Here is a 24999-nt window from a genome sequence, read left to right on the forward strand (position 1 = left end):
TGTTTTCACCCTTCCCCTCTCTTTGCCCTATACTCTTGCCTTAGTCAACACATCCTCTCTCTTGTCTTGGGCTCTTCCCCTATACAGATGACCATGACAGTACACACATATGAGCAAAGTGGACTCTCAGAAAAACGTCCAAGTTCCTTACCTGGCACCTGCCTGCCTCTCAGCCTCATGTCCTTATTTGCATTTCCCACTGGCTGGTATCTTGCCTGTGGCCTGCCCTCAGCTCATTTCTGAGATCACACAGTGTCATGCCTTTGTCCATGCTGTGCCTTCTCCTGGGGCACTGTTTCTACCCTCCTCTGTCTCGTTAATACTTGTTTGTCCTTCAAGACTCAGCTCATGTATTCTTTCCTTCAAAATCTATACTTGAACCCCTTTCTTCTGGGCTTCCATCACAGCCTAAGAATCCCTCTATCTAGGCACTTGCCATATTAAACTGAAATTATCTGTTTAGGTATCTTCTGCTCTGCCTCTCCAGATAAGAATTTTCTTACACAGGGGCAATATCTTATCAATCTTTGTGTTCTCAGTGCTAAGCACAGTGCATGCCACACAGTCAGTGTTCAAAACATGATTTATGTGAACAAAAGCTCATTTTGAGACACTGGAGGGGGAAAAAAAGGAATATAATTGTTGGTTCATAGCGATATCATGCTAGCCAAAGCAATCAGAGAAAGGCTAATTTAGTTTAGCCTTAGAATGAACTTACTGATTGCAGAGCAGAAAAACATTGGAGAAAAGATATGATTAAAATCAAGTGGTTTTCTGTGGGAATGGATGTTTTCCTTTGTTAGAGAATGCGGCAATCAGAGATTGAATTTCTGAACCAAATATAATGGAAGTACTTATAGACTCTACTATTCTAGTAAGCAAACTCTTCCTATTGATTCAGAAAAGGGAAAAAGTGCAATAACTCAAAAGAAGCCCAGGAAGGTCAATGGTGACAGCTGTCTTACTGGAGAAGAAAGACACGTGCTGTAACCCGGGCACATGTTGGAGCAGATGTTAACATGGGCAGCAACAGCATTTCCTGCTCCTCAAATCTCAGCCCAGTCACCCGGAATCAACGCGTGGGCCTGAAGCTGTGCTTTGGAAAGTCATCTCAAATGATGATTTGCTAGTTCCTGGCCAGAGTTTGTGCTGCTCACCAAGGAGAAACACCCATGGTTACTGGGATTATGCAGCAACCTCAGAACAGCTGGAGCATATTAGTCAATCAGAGCCACACAGGACTGGCAGAAGATGGCAAAAACGGGACCAAATCAAAGTCTTCTTGCTTTTGCTACAATCTAAAATTTCACATTCTACGTAAGGCCCTGTCCATTCTTGGGCAGTAGCTGTGTTTTTTTTTTTTTTTTTTTTTGAGACAGAGTCTCGCTTTGTTGCCCAGGCTAGAGTGAGTGCCGTGGCGTCAGCCTAGCTCACAGCAACCTCAAACTCCTGGGCTCGAGCGATCCTTCTGCCTCAGCCTCCCTGGTAGCTGGGACTACAGGCATGTGCCACCATGCCCGGCTAATTTTTTTTATATATATATCAGTTGGCCAATTGATTTCTTTCTATTTATAGTAGAGACGGGGTCTCGCTCTTGCTCAGGCTGGTTTTGAACTCCTGACCTTTAGCAATCCACCTGCCTCGGCCTCCCAAGAGCTAGGATTACAGGCGTGAGCCACAGCGCCCGGCCTAGTAGCTGTGTTTTAAACTAGCCCTATCTCCCTAAACTGAGGACTAGAAGGCCCACCGAAGAATAATTCCCCTATGAATTAAAAATAAAGATTCAATAAGAGAAACACTTGAAAATGCTGTGTTGGCATTTGGATAATGATGAAAAATGTCTGAGTATATTTAAGAACTATACTTTTTTATGGAATTGCAGAGTTGAAAGGTAACAGAGACCTAAAAAATAACTGGGACTTGAGCTTTAAGCTCAAGCACCTGCTTCACTAGCCATATAACCCAGGACAAGCGATGCTATCTTTCTAAGCTTTGGTTCTCTAAATCATTTATAAAGTGGGGGCAAAATATTTATATTTCATAGGATTATGAGAACTGAGATAATTTATGTCTCATTTTCCACATCTATCAGATATAGAAAATAATACTTATTGGTTTTTATAGAGATTAAATAGCACGATGAATGTAATGTACTTGACTGGGTCTCTGGCCTGTTGTACCGGCTGATGAGTAGTAGCAAGTACAGTGAAGGCAAAAATGAACCTAATCCTTCTGCAGAGAATGCTGTACGCTAGGCACTGTTTTAAATGGCTTACATGGATCATCTGAGTTAATCTTCATTAATGCCACATTCATTACCTGTCATTCCCATTTTGCAGATCCAAGCTGTCTGGTTACAGAGCTGGCACTATTAGCCATTAAGCAGCGATGAAGGAGGTGATCTTGATGATGATGATGATGATGATGATGATGATGTAAGGCACCTAGTAGAATGCCCGGGGCCTGGTAAATGCTCAGTAAATGCTTGCTATTATTGTAATTCTGGTATCATTTGTAAAGATTTCTAGAGATGGAAGTTCTATATCCATTTTAGTTACTCACTCAAAGATTAAATCGCTTTTATCTCCTTTCATATATCTTAAAACTCTTTCTTGGTATTATTTAAGCCTATTTTCTCTTTTTTAGATTTCCAGAGAAGAAGAGAATAAAAACTTCCCTGAAATAATTAGTTACTCTCTTTGAGGATACTTAGTAAGTTAGTAACCCCAATTCCTTTAAGGATTTTTTTTATGGGTGCCACCTTCTTGTTTTCAATCCATTTAATCTTATTTGTTGCTTTTCCCTGAGACCTTTATAGTTTTCTTTTATTTCTCTTTGAAAGCTGAAAGCAAAACTGGCCACTGTTTTTTGATACTGGTCTCATCACTGTGGTGATTACCAAAAAGAGTCATTCCTTACTGCTAACCCTAATTCTAACCCAGGCTTTGCGTGTGCTACTGTGAGAAGTAACAGCAGTGGATATGATTTTTCTTTTTGCTGACCTTAGAAACAAAATGCCATTTATCTTAAAGGGTTGATGTAGGATAAAATGTGATGATGTTTATATAAGTAACTATAACACTGTGCCTTACAAATACCAATCAAGACATTAATTAATACCAGAGTATTAGTTATACTAATACCATGAGGAATCTGATGCCTTCAATTAAATATGTATTGTTACATCCCTGTCTGGTACTGTCAGTCCTCTCCAGACCTCTGTCTGTCCACAGGGTAGAACTCAATGTTGTCTGCATGTGCTCAGGGCATCCAGGGCTATTCGGGATCTGGTGCCTGTGACTCTGCCAGCCTCCTCTCTTGTCCTCAGTCTCCCACCAGGTTGTGCTCTTCTTAGCCAATCTGAACACCTTGCCCTCCGCAGCACTCATCGTGCTCTCCCGCACCCCTGTACACTTACACATGTGTTTCCTCTGTCTGGATTGTCCTCACTCCCAACCACCTGGGAAATTCCTCAGTATCTTTCAAGAGTGAAACCAAGCATTACATTCTCCAAGAAGCCTCTCTTCATTTGTCTCATAGTACCATGTACAAACTTTTCTAAAGAATTTAGTAAATTGTTTGTCTTCTTTGAGTTCCTTCTTTGAGGGAAGGGGCTATACTTTATTTATTTTTCTATCCCTAATGCCTGATGTGCATCAAGAACTTAAGAACTGAATGAAAGACTAAACTGCATTCATTCTCTAGTCCTAGTACAAGCACCATCTCCCACTACCTTCCTCTCTTCTGAACCATGCAGTTTGGCCCTATCCGACTCCTGCCTTGCCCTGACGCTCAGAGCCCACCTGGCAGTTCCCAGGTGCCTTCAATGCCCAGGGCAATGAACATTTGTCAAGTGAGTGGCTATGGAAGAAAATCCAATCATTTAATGTTATGTTGTTCACACAGTTTACATAAACTCTTATGTTGTTTTATCCTACATAACTGCATTTGGAATTTTTTTTCAAGCAAATCATTTAATCTTTACATTCCTCAGATTTTGAAATTAGGTATCTATCTATCTATTTAGAGACAGAGTCTCACTCTGTCACCTAGGCTAAGGTGTAGTGGCGTCATCATAGCTCACTGCAACCTCAAACTCCTGGGCTCAAGTGGATCCTCTTGCCTCAGCCTCCCAAGTAGCTGAACTACAGGTGTGTGTGCCATGATGCCTGGATGATTTTTCGATCAGTAGAGATGGGATCTCACTCTTGCTCAGGCTAGTCTCGAACTCTTGAGCTCAACCAATCCTCCCACCTTGGCCTCCCAGAGTGCTAGGATTACAGCCATGAGCCACTGCACCAGCCTAGCTAATTATTATAAAGATTTTCCCTCTTGGAAATGATGAAACTTCTCTTAATTTTCCTGATACAATTTAGATCTTTTGAAAAATGAGGTTTTCCTGGAGTTTTAGATTAAACTGCATCACAGAACTTCTAACTCCCAATACCTAGCAAAAAATATCAATAATAAAACTTCCCTCAGAAGAACAACTACAAACAAGAACCAAAGAGGGAAAAGGTATGAACTGAAGGCAATCAACTTCAAACTCGTCATGGAAAGGAACATGAGATTCCAGGGCAGAGTGGAAAAGCACGCCACAGCCCGGCTCTGAACCCTGCCCCTTTAATTCTGAAATGAGGCTCTGCTTTCTCTTTAGATAAAATAATTTGATTTCACTTGTGATTTTAGGGAATACTTACCTCTTCCTTAATTATTTGTGCAAATTGACCAGAGCACGATTTCAGATGTAAAATCTCCAAATAAATGGTCACTGGTTAGGAAGCACTGAAGAATCTTAATCATTATTTTTAGGGACAACAGCAATATCAACTGCTTCTGAGGCACCAAAAGTTGTTTTGGGAAAGGGCAAAAAGGCAGGCCATGTGAGAGCAGGGGGAGGGCAGGAGGAGGAGGAGCCAGGGGGCAGAAAGAATGCACACCCTGGATGAACCTAAATGTTCCCCTGTTTCTTCAATGACAGTAATGTGATTTGTAGGAAGAGAATTCTATTTGTGAATTTCCAGTAGAGGTGTGATGCTCATAGATCTTATATGAAGGGACTCAGGAAGCTGGGTGTGTGTCTACTAGGGTTACTGGTAAAATTACTGCTTCCTGGACAGGAGGAGAGGTGAGGTTAAATATTTTTCTTTGGAGAACTCAACTAGGAAAGCTATGGGATGAGTCCACAGTATTATACAAACATTTTAGCACTGATTAATTTTTTCTGACTGGCTGATTAGGGTTCAGATGGCTCTCTCCAACAGTTTTGGGATGGGTTGAGCTTTGGGCCCAGATTACTTTCTTGGTCTATAAGTGGAAGATTACCTGTAAATTATCCAGGATGATTCGGAGGGAGTGCACCTGTCGCCGAACAGCACCCGAAAACCTTTCGTAAGTCGCAGCGTCATATTCACTCATTTGGATCTCCTTTAGCCTGAAACCAAAAGAGCACAGAAATACAACAGCTTGTGCATGTGGGTCTTTTACTTTCATTCACCTCCTGCTAGAACTTTAGCAAACTCCTTGGCAACTTAGAATGACTCTGAGAAAAAGCAAGAAGTGATGTGTCCAGCTATGTTTATAGATTCAAAGGAGAGGAATGTCCAGTGTTGTGCTGGTAAATAGTTAACAGTTGGCCTTCCAGGATTTGTTTTTTTTAAGCCTTGACTTGTAGTATTTGCTGATTTTCATGATGTAAATATTGTCACCACGATCAATGTCAAGCTACTGACACTGAACACTGAGTTATAAATGTGCACAGTTGGGTCTCCGGAGAAATGTGCATGAATTGGCTCCACAGCACACCATTGCTATATCCCAAAGACACGCTGTGAGGTTGGCAGCTGATCAGTTCATGTGGCAAATTCCTAAGAGAGTTCCCATGGGTTGCTTTTTAAGACGAAGGTCGTCTAGTTGGTTGGCCAAGATAACAGTGCAGGCCCAAAGAACATAATTTAATGTGTTGCTATGTATGCTTATACAAGAGTTTTCTAAAATTGCTGACAGTGTACCTTAAATAGGAAAATTACATTTTAATATTATGTGGCTCTGAAATTCTGTCCTCCCAGTATGCTGCTCCTTTTTATCATTTTTCATCACTTGCTTTAGCTACAGTGCCACCAGTGCACTGACAGTCCCCTGCACACACCACACACCATCGCCCATGCCGTGATGCTCCCACAGGTGCCTCTCTCCCACCTGAGTGCCCTTTCCTTGCCTCTTTGCCTGCTAACTCCACTTACCCTCTAAGACTCAAATCAATTATTGTCTCCTCCAGGAAGCCTGCTCTGACCCCTAGGTCTGTCTTCTGTGCTCCCATCTCACTTCATTCCTCCGTTAGAGCACCTACGATCTTTGATATAACTGCCTGTCTTTTATCTCCCCAGCTGGGCTCTATGCTCATGTGGGTCAGGGCTGAGTCTCTCTCATCTTTATATGTATAATGCCTAGCATGGTACCTAACATGTAACAGGTGCTCAAAATAAGCTGAAATGAATGACTGAAATAAAAATACGACCCAGGATTATTTAAAATTCAGCATCTTACATTAACTATAAGTAGAAAGTTCATTCACAGGGTGACCGCTCTTGGGTTTTACAGAGTTGTACCCATAATACACTAATTGAATCACACATTTTCATAAATTTCTATGAATATAAAAGGTGCTGATACTAGGACAGGGGATAATGAATGCATATCTCAAAAGCCTAAGCATAACACAATCTTCTAAACCACTGTGTGTGTGTGTGTGTGTGTGTGTGTGTGTGTGTGTGTGCATGCATGCAACATTGGAGGTGTGGATCTTAGGTGTATAGCTGAAACTCTTATCGAAAGTATATTTTTATCTCCTTGGGCTAAAACATAAACCCCAAATACTGAATGGGAACAAATGGTCTCAATTCCTTCTGTCAGGCCAACCACTGGGAAGAAGGCATTCATCATGGGGCAGAGCACTGGAAGCGTATTACAACTATGTAATGCTGGGCCTACCCTACCACGGGGCAGATTTGCGATTCCTGCCCTATCACCCAACTGGACTGGCTAACACCAACTCAGGTTTCAAGACTCAGCTCAAAGGTGACATCCTAATAAGTCTGGCTTGATCCTTTGGATAAAACTGACCATTCCCCTTTTATATACCTTATATAGACATCTACATGGAACCTGTATACTCAATGCTTTAATAGATAGGTCTGTTTCCCTTTATCATGGTATTTTTCAAATTTTCTTTTCCAAAGTAGGAAATATGGTTTACATTGAGATCTAGTACACACAAATGCATGTGTGTGTGGGTGTATAACTGAAAAATATGTTCATTATATGTGACGTACTCTGATGTTTTCTATTCTATTCCTTTAGTAGAAGGACCACGTCTTATTTTTTCTTTGAATCTCCAGTACCTAGCAGAATGCCTGGCACACAGTGGCACTCAATAAATGCTGTCAGATAGCACTTTGAAAACACTATCAAAAGGTAAATATAGACAAGGCCATTATAAAATCTGAATGGTTGTATTGTGAGTTGACATGCCAAGGTGCTCTTCTAAATCCAATTAACTCTCTATCCTGAAGAACTAAAAGGAACACATGTATAGGACTTGATCTTCTAACAATCCCTCTTATGTTTAGTTTTGGCAGTCTCTGAAATCTATGAATTTTCATTAGATTAAGTTATGTCTTAAGTATCAAGGCTGATAGAAGCTGGGCACAATGAGCACTGTAGGATATGCTACCTACCCACTTCATACCTAGGAAGTCAATATGCTCTTTCCCCAAGGAGATTAGAACTGATTAGAAAAAAATGTGGATTTAGCTATACTTGGGGGGAAGGGAAGGTGAGACAGGGATGGAGGAGAGAATGTATACACATACATACATGCACGTGTATACATACACACATATGTACATATGTACACATATCTATACATATACACGCATACAAACATATAGATACATATCAAGGAAGGAGCCAGGCAGTTGGCAAGTCACCTTGAGCAGACAGACCATTGCGGAGAAATCAGAATTAGCTCCCAGATCATGCTGCACCCAAAAAACACACCACATGCTGTTTCAATTATGAAGAAATCTGGAAATGGTATTCCAGATTGTGTCAGCTTTCAGAAAGATCACCTACAAGGTGTTCAAAGCTGATAACAAATTCTCAAAGATGAAGACCAAAGCAGAGAATGGAGAAGGAAAATAGGAAATTTTAGCCTTTGGATCAAACAAGATTCCCACTGCTAATACTCTCAAGCCCACAAAACTAGCTGAAAAATAAGTCTTTCTGCTTCTTTAACTGGGATCAAAACTGCAGGGCACAGCTGCTTCGCATCCTAGTAATCTATGTGGACTAACTGTACGTTGTTGGCACAGTATATTTTTAAAGGGTATATTTATTGTTACGTAAGAGTCTGGGAATTTTAGCTCTCATTTTACTTTTTCTTATAGGTCAGACTTAAATACTATAATTTTGAATCAATTACGAGGAAAACAAACATAAGCTGAGATTCACTGTGTGAGGCTGATTAGTTTTGCAAATGGTAGTGGATGCGATTTCCACAGCTGGTGCCCACCCTAAATGCTTTTCTAAGTGTGTACAAGTGCCTCACTGTCTATTTCATTCATTTTTCACTGGTGTACTGTTTCTGTTCGGCTTCATGCATGTCCTGTGCTTATCTCCCCCTGTTAGTCTGCCTGAGTTAGTATATTCTGGATATGTAGGGGCTTGTCTCTAGCCTCACACCAGATCCAAACGGATGCTAAGGAAATGCTATGTTGATGATGCCAGGAGCCCATCTGGAGTATCAGGCTCTGCAGGGCAATAGACTGGACCTTCCAGCTGATGGCTGGGACTGCCTCGTTTCAGCCAGTCTCTAAATTAAGTACTAAAGGGTGATGTTATTTCTTGTGCGTATGCATGTATTATTCATTCTGCAAACACGTATAAGTGTTTGCCATGTACCAGGTTCTGCATGCAGGTCCTGGAGCTATACTAGGGCACAAAACAGATAGATCCCTGCCCTCAAGGAAATTATAGGCTGTGGAGAGACAATCAACTAATCATACAAATCACAAAATGTGAAGGATTGATAAGCGATATGGAAAGGAGGTAAAGGCCACTATAAAAGCATTAAGGGTGGGACCTAACCTCATTCTGCATATGCCTAAAGTGGTAAAATAGCTTTAAAACTAATTACTTGATGATGGCAAAGAATTATTCCTTTGTAAAGATATGATAATAGTATTGTGGGTTTGTATTTTTTTCAGTTCTTATATTATAGAGATGCACGCTGAAATATTTACCATGAAATGACAGAATGTCTTGGATTGGCTTCAAAATAAGTGAGGGGTGAGGACTGGGAGTGGAGCCAGATGTTTCTTCTTGAAGTTGGGGGGGGGTCAGGTCTGTAGATTCATTATATATTTTTCTCTACTTTGGTTTTATGTTTGAAAAGTTGAAGGAAAAAAAATTAAAGAAAAATCTTCAGCAGTACTAAATGGAACAGTCTTCAAATGGGAGAGAAGTCCTGTTTCTACAGGAAAGCAGAAAGCAACATTTTTCTCTTGGTGTTTTTCTGTGCCTCTCTCTTTCTCAGGATTTCCATGTGTTTTTATTTCCTCCTCCCTTTCCTCACACCCTTGCCCACCTCTTCTGTCTTTCAACCCCCTATGGTATTCTCTTTTACTTCCACTGAGATTCTTCTCTGCTGTACACAAGAGGTGTTTGGTTTTCTTATTTGCTCCCTTCCCCACATCCTCTCTTTCCTCTCTGGCATCCACTACATCCAGTTGCCTTATTAATGCAAGATGCCCCTTGACTTCTTCCCCTGTGGGCCAATGGCCCTTCAGAGAACCAGGTTCCTGATCCCCATATGGCAACTGGAGACGGGGTTGCACACTTGTGTCCACATTCCACTGCAAGGCCCTTCTGCCTCCCTGTGAACGTGTGTGTGCCAGAACACTCTATCCACTTGTCCACCTGTGCAAAAATTTAGACTGGACAATTACTTGGGAGGTTTTGAGGGTGGCAATCATAGGAATTCATGAGTTGGGGAGGGGACAATGACGCATATCTAATTGGCTCTTTTCCTAAATGGATACTCCATTATTCATATGAAATGTAGGGTAGTATTTTAATTCTAACAAGACTTTTCATTATAGTATTCCTCCCACCTTATTTTGAGAAGTTTCAACTGCTTTCATTCCTAACATAGTTTCTGTCCTCATAGCCTCTCTGGAAGAAAAGAGAGTGAGGCCCCCTAGCTCCAGAAGAGCAAATTCTGGCATAAGGAGGATAAAGAAACTGTCCAGGGAAGCCAGCAGACGGGCTGAGAGCAACACTCCTGCCTCTAACGCACACAAGTTATTTACCTGCTGGGCCCGGGAGGGTCCCGAGGCTCGCAGGCTTTCCTGAGGGCGTGGCAGGCGGGACCTGCATTTTTGTCTCTATTGTTCTGCGCTGTTTACTTGCAGGATGTGAAAGTACAGCATGTAACGTGATACCAGATGTTCTATGTGGGAGGAATTTCATAACTCACATACCCTTGAGCATACTTTTTCCAACTGCACCCAGCTCCCTTCATTGAGCACAAAAATGTCAATCTACTTCCCAAACCACCACCAGGTCCCTCTGTCTGAAAGGAGACACTGCTGGTTCTTTGGCATTTCTCACTTTTAGCTGAAGAACACACATGGATGTCTACAGAGAGCATTATGTGGATTCTTATTTTCTAGACGGGTCCAATGAAAATGGCCAGGACAGCTGTGGAACGTCTAATGGCCACCACAGGCACGTGGGCCTGCATTTCAAGGCCTCCACCTGCTGGCGAGGCCTCCCCACCCAGCCTCACTGCCCACTTCTCCCTGGAGGGTACCCCTTAACCTGGCTGGGCAAGCTGGCTGCCTCCGCCATAGACACTGCGCTCATGCTGCCCTGGTGCCTCTGCTCACCTAGTTTTCTCTTCCTGGAATGTTCTAGCTCTTCTTTTCCCACTTCCAAAACCTGGGTGAACTCAGGCCCCACCTCACACCAGCCCACTGCCCTTCCCCTCTCTGCACTGTTGGAGGACACAGCCTCTGTGTCATGTGACATTAACACTCAACAGGGTCTGTGTGTGTGTGTGTGTGTGTGTGAGTGTGTGTGTGTGTGTGTGTGTGTGTGTGTGTGTGTGCACTAGCCCTGTCTCCACACTAAGCCATAAGATTCCCGAGGGCCGGAAGAACGTCATGTGGAGTTATCTGAATTCCCTTTGTGGCCTATACAGATAGACGTGGATGGAGTGATTTAAACTTTAACTTCTCTGAAGAGAAATATCTTTGGTTTTCCTTTCTCACATGCCTAATTCTTTCTTCTACACAGTCATATGTGATCAATAAATTTCAAAGAGCCTGAGTAGGAAGAAGAAGGGATTTCATTCACTTGGCTGTCTCCATTAGGGAGAGGGTGTGGTTATGGAATTCAATGTGTGGTCCAAGTTGCTGCGCGAGGCAGGAAATCAAACGAATCCTGGTTTACCCACAATCCACTGACGTTTCACCCCAGCAGCCAGCGCTGTTCCAGGGACCACTGACCTCCGCTGAAACGCCCTCTGGCCCATCTCTCTCGCGGCTCTCTTGACCTCCTCCGGAACCGCGTCTTTCTCGGCCTGAGACACTTGGTACACTGTGTGGCCTGCGTCCAGCCGGTAAGGACCTCCTTTGCCACCCAGACCTGCCGTGTCTCTTCCCCCTGGAAGGAAAGCATGGAAAGCCAGGCGGTAAGTCTGAACCTGACCACAAAACTCAAGTCAGATCACAGCTTTAAGACAGTCCTGTAAAGTATATTCAGTATACTTAACTAGTAATTAAATATTCAAATGACTTTCTGGAAACCTAGGTGTTCCCTGTTTAGGATGTTTTTCCTTATTTCTCCATTCATCCGAATCCTACCTGTATTTCAAGACTCAGTCCAAATTCTATGACAGCTTATCTGATGCCTCTACCTCATAGGGAATCAATATTCTTGTGTACAATTTGTTAACCTTTAATATTTATTTTGTTTTCTCACCAACTACATGATGGATGGGATCATATTTTAATTATTTTTGTACCTATGTACCTATAAGTGTGTCCTGAATGTCTTAGATACTTAGTATATATTTGCTAATTAAATGAGCAACTCTTCTCTTCCCTCTTGTTAGCTTATTTTTCCTTAAAATACTGAGTGACAACTAGACTACAAATACTGTTTCTTCTGGCTGGCAAATTATAAAAATGATGCACAGAGAGGTTAAGTGGCCTATTGATGACCTTTTATCACTGCCTTAGCCAAGATTACAAGCCAATTGTTATATCAACTTTGACTTTAGCTTTGAATGATATTCAACAGATAAACATCACCAGCTGCAGAACAGTCTTTCAATATAAACTCAAGTTTTACATGCTTGTAAGTATATAACACTGTATGAACCATTTATGCTGTAAATATAAATCAAATGCCTAGCAGGCCAGTTAGGTACTTATAAGATGTTCTGGGGATACTGGCTAACTAGAGAGTATTACCTTGTCTGAATTTGTCCAAGTTCAAATTATTTTAAAACATGGTAACCAAAGAAAAAATACATCTATTGGCTAGATTTGGCCTTTGGCCTACCAGTTTGTTACCTCTGCTATAATGATTAGGCTACTAGGAACTGGTTTCTTTTGTTCATTCATAGATAACTTGGGAACTTAGAAGCGAATCCAATATTAGAAGGGCAGTATAGTACACTACAGCATGGAGTAGTAGTATTGTATACTATTGCATAGTTAAGCCAGACTGCCTGAGTTTGAATCCTGGTTTCAACTCATTAGCTGTGTGTCTTTGGGGAAATGACTTAACATCTCTGTGTCTCAGTCTCTCATCTATAAAATCAGGATACCAATATTTAATATGTTTACTTCATGGGATTATCATTAAGCTAAAACACTTAGAACACTCTCTGGCTCATAATAAAAGCTATATAAAGGACTACTTTTACTATTATTATTTAAATAACCCCTAGTCACACGAATTAAACAATTTCTAGTTTCATAAAGTAGACAATTTGAAAGCTTTTCTCCTCTTCCTCCCTAGCTTTAATTGTCTAATAAACTAAAAATGAGAACTCAGTATGAACTGCTTCCTTTATGAAAGTCCAGGTAGGGCATTTCCTTTTGGGAAATACCATGAGAACAGCCTATTAATTACAGTATTTTTATCTTTTGGTTGGAGCGTATCTTATTTTACTTGTACTCAGAAATGAGTGGTGGAAAATCCCTTCTTGGATGTATGTGATTCCCAGCTCTCACTCAGGGTCAGCCTATAGACAGACAGAGGGGCGCAGGAACTGGAAATTGACAGTAAGATGCGGGTGGAAAAGTAGTTCCTGGGACCTGATTCCCATCACACAGGACGTTATCCTTAGGAATGGGTGGATCGTGAATTAGAGCATCACTCTGGTGAAAGGAGGAAAGTGGAGAAACTGTTAGGGCTGGTGTGGCCAGCATGAGTCACAGGGCCCTTGGGAAAGTCATACTAGGGTGGAGAGGGCAGGAGGGAAGAGTTCTTCGTGAGCTCCACTTCCCAAGCCTTTAATTTGCACTATTTAAATGAAAATGCTAGCAGGACGTTCTAAGACTGCAAGGCATAATCTTCTTAAAGCTAAGCTTGGACATCCCAAAGCAGTTCAGAAGATGGTGGGGAGGATGGGCAAGGGAGGGCTTTGGTGAAGAAAAGGGAAGCAGATGACCTCTTGGGCCAGAGCTAAGTTCAATGTACAGAATTCTGAGGGAGAGGGATGATAGAGGGAAAAAGAGAAATTGAAGCCAAGGGCCTTGCTCAATTGAAAAATAAAAGGCCAGGGGAAGCAAATGCAGGGTCTTCAGTCTGGGCATTGGCTTCAGAAGCAAACGCGAGGTAGTAAATTCAAGTTGAATAACAAATGTGAACTTTCACTCCAGAGTGCTGGGACCTACATCTGGCCAGCTCCTTCCACAATGCATTCCATATGGATTAAATCTTGTTGGCCTGACACCAACTTATAGATCAAAGGACATTTCTAAAAATAGCCTTACTTTAAAGCTCTTGCTTGATGAATAAACAGAGCAGGCGAGAAGTCACAGGCCTATTTGATAGTGCATTGTCTCAGCACAGGAACTTGCTAGGCTGTCAAGGCCAAGAGGCGCAGACCATCCTAAGGGAAGGTGAAGTACAGAGCTGCGATAAGCTCAGACAGTGCGCACACAGTCTGGCCCTATTCCTGTGGCCCAGCAGATGTGTCTGCTCCAGCTGGCTGCGGAGGAAAAAGGAAGACGACAGTCCTGGGAACAATGCTCTAGTCGGGCAGCCAAGAGGAAGGAATGGACCACGGCCATCAGTTCAAACTGCAACCAGCTCTCTTATCGCAAAATCTCTTATCCTTAACATACTCACTGAGATGTGGCAGACAAGGACCACATCTTTTAAAAGTCAGTTGCTCAAGAAAGAATTTCCTGGAGATTTCTGGCATAATCCCAAGGTCATGGAATTTAAAAGAAGGGATTAACACTTTAATAAATACATTCTTCATGCCGGGTATTACGCTCAGTGCTTTACAATCTTAATCTCATTTAATCCTCACTACAGCCTTGTAAAGCAGTTCACATCATCCCCTTTTAGGTGGGAATGGTCTTAGGTCATAGGGTGGAAGAGTTTGTGGGTCTCCAAATGCCAGGCTCTTTGCATGTCTTGATGTCATGCTGGGCAGAGGGCAAGAACACAATCCAAATGAGTAACGAGGAGTCTAAGACGGAAAGCTGAGCCTGCTGGTGGCACTCTGGCCTGATGGGCTCGTGAAGCCTTCGGAAGCCGGACCCAGGAGAACACCCGTGCCACCAACCTGTTCCGCCAGCCCAGGTATTGCCGCCTACGTGCGGCATGTTGTCAGGGTCCTCCTTTCCGTGTTTGGGGAAGCTCACATCTTCACCACTATCTCTGTCAATTGTGATCTACAAATGAAGAATAGAGACGTTATCATTGTCCTATGACCAATACCAGGAACTGCATGACAGAAAGATTTCTTTTTCCCTAAGTCCTTAACCTAAGTCTCATAACCTTAGGCCATAGGACGTGATAGATGCTGTGAGTAGCTGGCAAAAATTTTAGCAGATTGAACATCCATTCAGTTAGGAAGGAGATAAATTAAATTTAAAAAGTTACTTTAAACAGAAAAGAAAAGGAGCTGCACTTTGGTTATAGCTCCAGAATTCTCCTGATGCAGAACATGCCATTAGCATTTTATACAAGGCATGACACCTACCAGACATAGGGAAAATGGATCTCACCAGACAGATATTTCCCCAGTGGTTTAAAAGGATCACCATCTAACTGATCTGAGTCAGTATATATACATTTACCTATTTTCATTTTTCAAGAAATCCCATTACTCCAAGAAATGCCATTTTATGTTAAATATATGGAAAAGAAAAACAAAAAATAATGTTATGTATGCCTCAGTGATAGATTTATGTTATACACACCCACATATACTAAAAACTGCTTCTTTATTTTTTGGACACACTCCAATTTTATTATGGTATTTTGTAGCTTTCCTAATTCATCTTTAATTTAAAACTGGATTTACTGTTCTTGCAATTCCAACAGAAGAAGCGGCATTTTAGCCCTCCTCTATGAGAGTCTGTAGCTCATTGATCCCTGTTTCCTGTTCACTACAGAGTCACCAAAAGGACTGGTAACCACACAGGAATTCGAGTCTTAGTAGTCAGGCGTTCAGGAGGTCCTACTCTGCAATAGAAAGAACTCAAAGCTTTCAAGCATTTCATTACACTATTAGCCTGTTCTCAAATGTAATGATTTTCAGGGAAGGCAAGATCAAATTCTTATTTACATGTTCAGACAGACTTACAGCAAACATACTGGCAGGACATCATGTGAAGTAGCATGGGGCCTTAAAAGGCATGGAGGATTGGTCCCTGCCCTTCCACTACTTATGTTGGAACAGGGGACCTTGAAAATGGGCCTGAAGTCAGTCTGTAGAGCTGACCCATTCCATATTCCCACACGGTTTTTCATTAGTAATGTTGGGATTAATGAAAGTAGGTAGTCATTTGAAGTCTTTGCAAACAAAAGGGCCATTAAGAATGAAATCAACATAACTTCCATTGTCTTAGGTCTAAGTTGGTTCATTTCAAATGTTATGACATCGGAAAGAGATTTCTAATTAACCAGACTTTTCTACAAATAGCTTTGGCAGCATTAACAACATTTTTGTCATAATTTCAGCATACTCCAAGAAAATTCAGTAGTCAGACATGACAATTGGTATAAATTCCACACACATAATCATACTCTAAAAATAATTTTTTCTCCTTTTTTTCTTACACTAGTCAGAATAGCTAGGAACATTTAGAGAACAAATGAACATTTAAATTACTTTCCCCAGTACTTGCCACCATTTTCCAACTTGTCCACAGATACCATAGGTAAGTAGTAAATTAAAATATGTACACTGACTACAGGAATTCCAGGAAGCACTAACCAATAAAAATCCCTATGTTGATGAAATGTTTATATTTGCACTGTCCAATATGGTAGCTGTTAGCCATTAGCATAACGTGGCTATTGAGCACTTGACGTGTGGCTTGTATGATTTAGTTAAGTAAAATTTAAATTTAAATAGGCACATGTGGCTAGTGGCTATTTTATCAGATACCACAGCTCAAGGACAAGCTTGCCTTAGACCTGGAGATGCTGTTTGGAGATCTTCACAGCACCCTACAGATGTCTTCCATGAGAAATGGAAAAAACAGAAACCATTTCAAAATTGGGATAGGGTTTTATTCTGTTGCTAATTTAAGAAATCTATATAAAAGGTATGACTACAGTCTTTTTTTTTTTTTAGCAAACATAATGGAGTTTATACATTGAGATACATTTCTTATTTTTATACATAAAGATACATTTATTACAATAATGCTGCTGCTGCTGCCCCAAAGACTTCTGGACTATTTCTGGAAGGATCTTTAGGATCTACAGCACGTTCTTTTATAATATCTTTTTTTTTTCTTTTTTGAGACAGAGTTGCTGTCACTAGGGCTAGAGTAAAGTGGCATCATCATAGCTCCCTGCAACCTCAAACTTCTGGGCTACAGTGATCCTCCTGCCTCAGCCTCTCAAGTAGCTGGGACTATAGGCATGCACTGCCATCCCTGGCTAATTTTTCTGTTTTGTGTAGAGATGGAGTCTCGCTCTTGTTCAGGCTGGTTTCAAACTCCTGGCCTCAAGCAATCCTCCTGCCTTAGCTTCCCAAAGTGCTAGGATTACAGGTGTGAGCCCCTTCGCCTGGCCTTTTTTAAAAATATCTTTTGATGGTGGCATTTATACGTTCTTTCAAAATAGATTTGATTTTCAATAAACAGCCACATGAAACTTGGAATTGATTTCTGTTGTAAGCTATTTGCTAACTTGCTATGTTACCTTTGGCAAATTAACTTCTCCGGGCCTTAACTTTCTCACTGGAAACTAAGGGGGTTGAGCTAAATAATCTACCATTATACCCAGCATTGATATGCTGTGACTGACTCAAGAATTCCAAATCTGGTAAATAAAGTGATTAAGGTAGGGTTTTTGTGAAAACCAGGTATGGTCATACAATAATAAGGCAACTGACGGGTCCTAACTTACAATGATTTGACTTATGATTTTTCACCTTTACAACTGTACGAAAGAAAAAGCATTTAGTAGAAATTGTACTTCAAGTACCCACGCAACCATTCTGCTTTTCACGTTCGGTACAACATTCAATAAATTACATGAGACATTCAACACATTATAAAATAGGCTTTGTGTTAGATGATTCACCCAACTGTAGGCTAATGCAGTATGAGCACATTTGTGGTAGGCTAGATTAAGCTACGATGTTCAGTAGGTTAGGTGTATTAAATGCATTTTGCTTATAATACTTTCAATTCATGACTGGTTTATTGGGATGCACTCCCATCATAAGTCAGGGAGCATCTGTAGTTTGCTTATAAGGGTTGTGACTCTACTACAGGCTAATTCTAAAAGAGAAGTTCCAAAAATCGTCTAAGCAATGACAGGATTATTGGAAAAACTGTTCTGAACACTATTACTCATTTTGTGTGTGTGTGTTTGTGTGTGTGTATTCCGGTACATTGTTCACAAGTAATAAAAGAGCTTCAGAAGACGTATAAAAGGCAAATTCCTATGTGTCTACCAACTTTACTTTTATCAAATATTAGTTATCTCCTTTAGACATTTCACATGATCGAGCTATTCTGCTGCAAGAGAATCACCTTTTAAGAATAAGTAGTAAAAATGATGGCATAAGACAAAAGAAGAGACCCTTCAAATAGCCTCTCTCAGTTGCTTCCAAAATCATGCTTTTGACATTGCAAAGACACCTATAATGGCCATCAGGGAGGCAGAAAACAGGCTATAAAATTTCTGCACAGAAAGGAACTGGCATGTTCTTTGCCACCTGTGTGTTTTGCCAGGCATCCGCTGGGAAATGGAGCTGTTGATATCGCCAACAATGAGGCAGCTCCATGCCAACCCCAAATGAAAGTCCAGAGGTGTTTCAAAATTGACAAATTCTTGACAAAAACAATCATCAACCAAAAACTGATTTATTCCAGAGAAACACAAACCATAAAATTCCAGAGATGTTTAACGAAAAGCAAGGCATTTGGAGGAGTTTATCTAATTTTCTGTCATTTTATGAATACCATTATACTCACTCACAGAAATATATTTTTATAGGTGGATGGGAGAAGTACATCTGCCGAGAGGTTTCCAAAGCCACTTTAGGACATCTCTTACATGAACTGACAATGATTCATAAAAGGTACAAGTCAGAAAGTCTAGGACAGTCCAGGATAGAAGCTGGAACAAATAGTAGAGAAGGCCTATCATTTGAGGAAGCTTACTTCCTGGGAACAGACACATGCTATAGAACCACTGGCTATTCAGAAATTTGATAAGCTGCTGTTTGCTTTCATGTTATGTGTTGAGAAGCAGTTGGAATGTGTTTCCCTTGAGAGCTGGTTTCATTTAGAAAGAGCTCAAGTCAGTCATTCCAATTACTGAAATAGACACTACTGCATCCACTTAAAGGGCTTAAAATTTTCCCCAAGCCAGAAAAGACTTATAACTTTTGAGACAACCTGACATGCAAGGTGAGGCCATTGACTTCTCATAGCAGACACACTCTACTTCCTTTAGGTAATATGCTATAATCTTAAGAATCATTATCCTCTCCTATATGAATTAAAATGGAAAAAGCATGGATCTTGTAAATTACAACTCATAAAAATGTTCCAGAGTAAAGCCAGCACAGGGAAGGACATGACTCACTGAAACCCTATAATTCGGGGCAAGGCCCATTTATTTTAGGCTGCTCCTTGAGCTCATTATTTTTAAAAACCATCAGTAAAATGATATAAAAAGCCAGGATATACTCCTAGAAGAAAAGTTAGCTCTTGGAGATGTAACTGGACAACACAGCTGGAGACTAGATGTGGCTCAGCAGACATTTCTAGTCCTCTACCCCACATTCTCGCCCTCTTTCTTCCATTTAAGCAGAAGTCAGAAGTATCATGGTTGGCTATAATCGAGCACAATAATCCCTCCCCTTTGCCAGCGATTGGTCTAGGGGAGGCCATGTGACCTGAGATGTAAGAGAAAGTCTGTCCAGAAGCTTCTGAGAACAATTTTCCTCCCAGGTTCAAGAAGAGAGGATTTTAAGAAGAGCTTCTCACTGTGCTGAATGCACAGCTCTCCTCTTCCCTCCAAAACACACACACACACACACACACACACACACACACACACACACACACACTTCCTGCCTTGGGACACAGTTGAGTGAGGATGTGATGGTGTAGAGTTACAGCCTCCACCTGGGGACCACGTGGCAACAACAGGGTGGCAGATCGGAAGGATGACATTGTTGAGCTGCTGAACCAGCCCTGGAGACACTCTAATCTTCTGCATAAGTAAATAATAAATGTCCTTATAGTTTAAGCCATTGACAGTTGGGTTTTCTGCTACCTGGTTTTCTGTTACTTGCATGCAAACTAATTGATTCCTGTATTAAGGGATGGATGAGAGGCAGCAAGGCAAAAGCTATAGTCTTGACTTTTCTAAGAATGTCCTACTTCTAACAAGAAGACGTGCTTTGAATTTTCTGACATTAAAAAGCGCCATAATAATATCAGCACAGAAATCCTAATTATTGCAGTTGCCTACTGTGTTCTTGATTGATTAGCAGGCAGTTGAATGTATTTATTCATTCATTGTTTTATACAAATATTCCTGTGTATGTTTGTGGTGCACCTACTAATCACTGGGATACAGAGATGCATGAAACAGGATCTTTGTACAAAAGGGAACAAAGTCATAGCACAAGGAGATACAGCTCATAATAAGGGCCTTAACAATCTGCCAAAAACATAATATTGTCTGAGGTTATTCTTATCCACAGGTTAGAAATTTCTTCCATTATATTAAGATACAATGAAAGTCACATTAACATGTCCCTAGGAGTGAGAGTCTTTCATTTGAAGTCAGCTGGTTAAAAAAAGAACAAAAAAGGCTGACTACCACTCAATTTTCATAAGTAAACTGTACCTTCTATAATGCTAATGCATAACAAAAATACCTTTGTCCCATAGGTAGCTTCTGTGTGTTCCATCTTTAATCTCTGACAAAGCTACCAATTATGAAATTTATCTTCAGTTCTTCCCTGGCTTGGTGATATTTGCTTTCAAATACTCAATGACCTTCTTCCCTATTTAATCTCTCACCACCTTTAAAAGCAGAAAAGCACCTAACTTTTGGTCCCTCATATCCACAAATTACACTGTAGCTGTTATTTACTCATACTAAATAATTAACCTTAGAGGTCGTTCATATTTTCAGTGCCTTCATTACTAATTGAAAAATAAAGTCTTTTCCTTTGTTAGGAGTGTAGGAATCAGCAAGCAGGCAGAGGTGGTGAGATGGGGTGGGGGGCATATGAGGCCTCCTCCTGGCCCTAAAGACAAATGCCTCTTGGGGTGACTTGGACATTATAGGTAAGAAGCAGAACGGATGGTCCATGGTCTGTTCTGTAGAAGCCCTGTTTTCTAGTGTAGAAAGGGCTCTTTTCCTTTCTCATGGGCTTCTTCAAGTCAGCTAGCAGCCCCTCCCTCCTGACTTTGGGCTGGACCCCTTTGCCTACCTCCCAAACCAAACCCAACTCAGTCTTACCCTCTTCCTTCTTTCTGCTTGAACACTCCTAGAGGCTTATGCATATTTTGATTTCTGGCACAAATGATATGATTGGTAAATATTTTATAATATTTGAAATGGTAACCCCAAACAACCCCCCTCCTCTATTCAGTGTGTTCTGGAACATATCCTTATGTTATCTCTGTATCTGAGTTTACAAAGTCCTTGACAAAGAACTGCTTCACTGGGATGACCCTCTTCACTAAGGGCCATTAATATGTAACAAAAACACCCAGCCCAATTAAAATGAGTACAATTTTATGGATGTCACAGACTTGAACTAAAAGGAGGGTAAAATGTCAGTCTATTAATATTTTACTTTACCTTTTATTATCTGATGTGGCAGTTGGCACAGTGCTTATACATACAGCCTTGCACATAATAGGTGCTTAATAAATACATATTACATTTGTGCATGGGTGGTTGGTTAGTGACAGAAGGCTGAGTTTCATCTTCTCCACAAGCTATCATCAGGGTGCCAGATGGGACTCTTCCTGGCTCTGCCTGCCAGCCCATAATTCACACACAGTGGGACCATCTTCTAACAGAGGCAGGAAGCACGTGTCCCTGTTGGCTCTGGGTTGTTCTTAAATCCCGATCTTGCATTGCCTTTGGCTTGACTCTGATCCCCACTAAGGTCTCAGCTCAGTCAGTTTCTGCCCAGATGGTCTCCCTGCCACGGCCTCAGGGTCTATGGGTGGCGGCCTGTCGCCTTGCTTCCTGGTCCCAACAGCGCTATCTGCATAGCTGTCCAAACTAAAATTACAGGGTTGCAGAACTCATACAAAGCAGCTTCTCATTTTACTTAGAATACCTTCTTTTTCTTCTACTTAATTCAAATGGGAACAAAATATGAAGATGGTTTTTGGAAAATCTGGGAATATGGAATGCAGAATGATGGACTCAAGAGGATGTGATTCATGGGTTAAGATGCTACATTCTAAACAAATCTTTAAGGGAAACCAAATGTTGTTATCACGATGCGTAGGTGAGTGTCAAAAAAAAAAATGTTAAAAACCCACAAATAATCGGCATGGCAACAGTTTACTGGCGCAGAAACACACTCCTCCCGCCGCCTCACTCCAGGCGCTTGCTCAGCATTTGCTCACACAGAGCAACTGCTAATCACATTCAGAGATGGCAGGGGCGGGGCAAACTCTCAGGTCTTTATATATTCTACCCTTTCTATTTTTGCCTCTTTTATTTTTAAGAACCTTCAAAAGGTTAATGTTCAACACTACAGTAAATTAAGGCCCAGCCATCAGACCTCCGTAGCCAAGGAAAAAGTTAGCAAAGCAAGGCAACCTCAACTACAGCAAATAGTGTGCAAACGCTTTGGTTTCGCTATAGACAAGGTGGCCTTGGCAAAAGACATTTAATACCACGTACTGTTATCATTATTGAAGCCAAATGATCTCTCATGGCATTTCTTGGCCGGGTGACTTCAATCTTATACTGAAGTCTTGTGCTTTCCCCAAAACACAAAACCTATCTGGCCATTTTTAAAGCTATTCTGGTTTGCATGCTAACAGAATTCACTGAGGCAGCTAGGAAAAGGAATGGTGGGTAGAAAAGCCATTCCTACCACTACAGTGGGTAGAAGCAAGGGGGTGTTTAATATGACCCAGATTCTAAAGATTCTTGAAGTACCCACCACATCTATGTGTAAAAAACGAAGCAGGAGGAATTCTTTTCTGAAACAGGGAGACACTGAGTCAGTGATGAAAAGGTTATCCCAGCATAGTCCCCGTGGAGAGGTTTTTCTAGCATCAAACCCTGGCAAATGGTTTTTCCATTTTCTTTGTTTTTACTAAAGTCACCCATCATTTCTTCCAGCTATGTTTCATAGATTATTGGTTCACCATCTCAGTCTACAACAATGTTTATAAACCCACTGCCTACTCATGTTTACCCTGAGTTTCCCCAACCATTTCCTCAAGGTACCTGGAATTCCTGTAAAGCCTGTGTTGGAATGTCCGACGATAACAATTTTCCTTTGCTTCCAACAGGCTCAGCACTGTCACTTACGTGTATTTTGACAGTCAATCAAAACTATTAATCAGAATACAAAATCATGACATAAGGAGAGGCTGTAGGGAAATAAGCAGTCTGCACTGCACATGCGCAGCTCCGGATAAGGCGGCATGTTGTCCAGCAGCTGAGAGCACTTGCGGTGTTTTGCTCTGGGGCTCACTGTGCTCTGGGGCTCACTGCTGCACTTGCTCAAATGGGCCCAGACTGCAAAACAGCACTTGGAGCACGGGCACAATTCACACAGTAACTGTCATGTATGCTTTAGTTATAGTACATTTATGTGTATGTGTATAGATATGTCCACACCCACATTTTTTAAAGAACATATTTCAGAGGGTAAATAGCATTGCAATGAATCGGTGCTATGGATATGTAGGAAGATGTGGCTAGGTATGTAAACTGGCATTGAATCTAGGTGTGAACATCAGAGGGCAGGGACTAGGTTTTATTCTTCCTATCATCTTCCACACCGCACTGTCCTGATGTATCATAGAAGCTCAGCAAATATCTGGTGACTAAATGAATAACTGAATTACTGCTACTGCCACTGTGGTCAGGTCACAGTCACAGAATGGCTGCAGTGGTGTATATGCCACCACAAATATATAGAAGCCTGGTAGTTGCTCTCCTGGAACTTAAGGGGGCAAGTTAGAAAGCAGAGACTTTGGGGTAGAAGAAAATAATAGTATTGGATCTCGCTTTGTGAAGCATTCTTTCAATATTAGGTTGTGAAGGCTCTTCCTATGTGAGCAACAAATTTATAACACTAAATACCAATGAGTAAAGTGTTCTAATTAAATTTAGGGCACAGTTGAGATGGGACAATATCATGTGTCCTGTATCACTGTTATTGAGCTACATAGTAATCAGAAACAAACAATTCATGTGATGATTGTAATTAATCAGGGTTTTATATAATCGGACTTATGTGAGTTGGTTATTTTCTCCTTTGTGTTAGTTCTCCAGTTTAACGGTATGAATCTGTTACTCATTTATATCATGAAACTTTTGCTCCTAAAAAACCAAAGCCCCTGCCTCTGCCTCCTGTGGCTGCCCTCCTTCTCCCTATACCCCGTCCCACTCCTCCCCCTCTGTGCCCCATCTGAGAATTCCTTCAGCAGTGCCAGTCCTAGGATTGAGGGAGCCCAAACTTGAGGACATGAAGCTCTGTGTGTTTAGCCGTGGGCACACGGCATGGTCACTAGGCAATGATGGGGATCATACAGAAGGGAGAGGAGAGAATGTAAAGAAACTGTAGATAAACCCAAGGTCTTGGGGCTGACCTGGGTGAGTAAGGTGGCAACCAGACCTTCCTCTGCATCCTCCCAGTGCCTGCACTGTCTTCTATTGTGTTACTATAATTCTTTATGACACTCAGGAATTTTCTCACGTCTGTCTCCTTCCACTGACATCATTGTACCCCGGGACTTAATACAGTGTAATAGTCTAGTTGTGCAGCCATGCAAGGCAGCTTAACAGAACCCTGGTTTTCAGAAACACACTTTATAACCCCCCCCTTTGACTTATTTCGATGTGTCTTAATGTCATTTTTAGGGACAAAGACATTTAATATGGATAGAGAATGAGGTTAGGCATTTGTGAGAGACAGATTTCAAATGAAGCAAAGTGCCCGAGTGGAATCAGTAGTGCTTGAAAGGGTGGAGGCGTACAGCAGAG

General features: G+C 41.3%; 1 protein-coding gene and 1 long non-coding RNA gene across 3 annotated transcripts in view; one reads left to right on the forward strand and one right to left on the reverse strand.

Moving 5' to 3' along the window:
• Window positions 1-24999, reverse strand: part of VWA8 (von Willebrand factor A domain containing 8) — a 328282-nt gene that overhangs the window by 33003 nt on the left and 270280 nt on the right. Inside the window, exons 38-40 of the mRNA XM_076009415.1 lie at window positions 14876-14984; window positions 11571-11727; window positions 5326-5434 (exon numbers count right to left, since the gene is read on the reverse strand). Coding sequence (XP_075865530.1) covers window positions 5326-5434; window positions 11571-11727; window positions 14876-14984 — 375 coding nt within the window. The remainder of the gene's footprint in view (window positions 1-5325; window positions 5435-11570; window positions 11728-14875; window positions 14985-24999) is intronic.
• The window catches only part of LOC105871599 (uncharacterized), a 121993-nt gene continuing 108661 nt past the window's right edge, over window positions 11668-24999 (forward strand). For both annotated transcript variants that reach the window (XR_012922446.1, XR_002225028.2), the window contains exon 1: window positions 11668-11755. This is a non-coding gene — a long non-coding RNA (uncharacterized LOC105871599). The remainder of the gene's footprint in view (window positions 11756-24999) is intronic.

Source organism: Microcebus murinus, chromosome 13 (assembly GCF_040939455.1).
Source record: "Microcebus murinus isolate Inina chromosome 13, M.murinus_Inina_mat1.0, whole genome shotgun sequence".
Classification (NCBI taxonomy): domain Eukaryota; kingdom Metazoa; phylum Chordata; class Mammalia; order Primates; family Cheirogaleidae; genus Microcebus; species Microcebus murinus.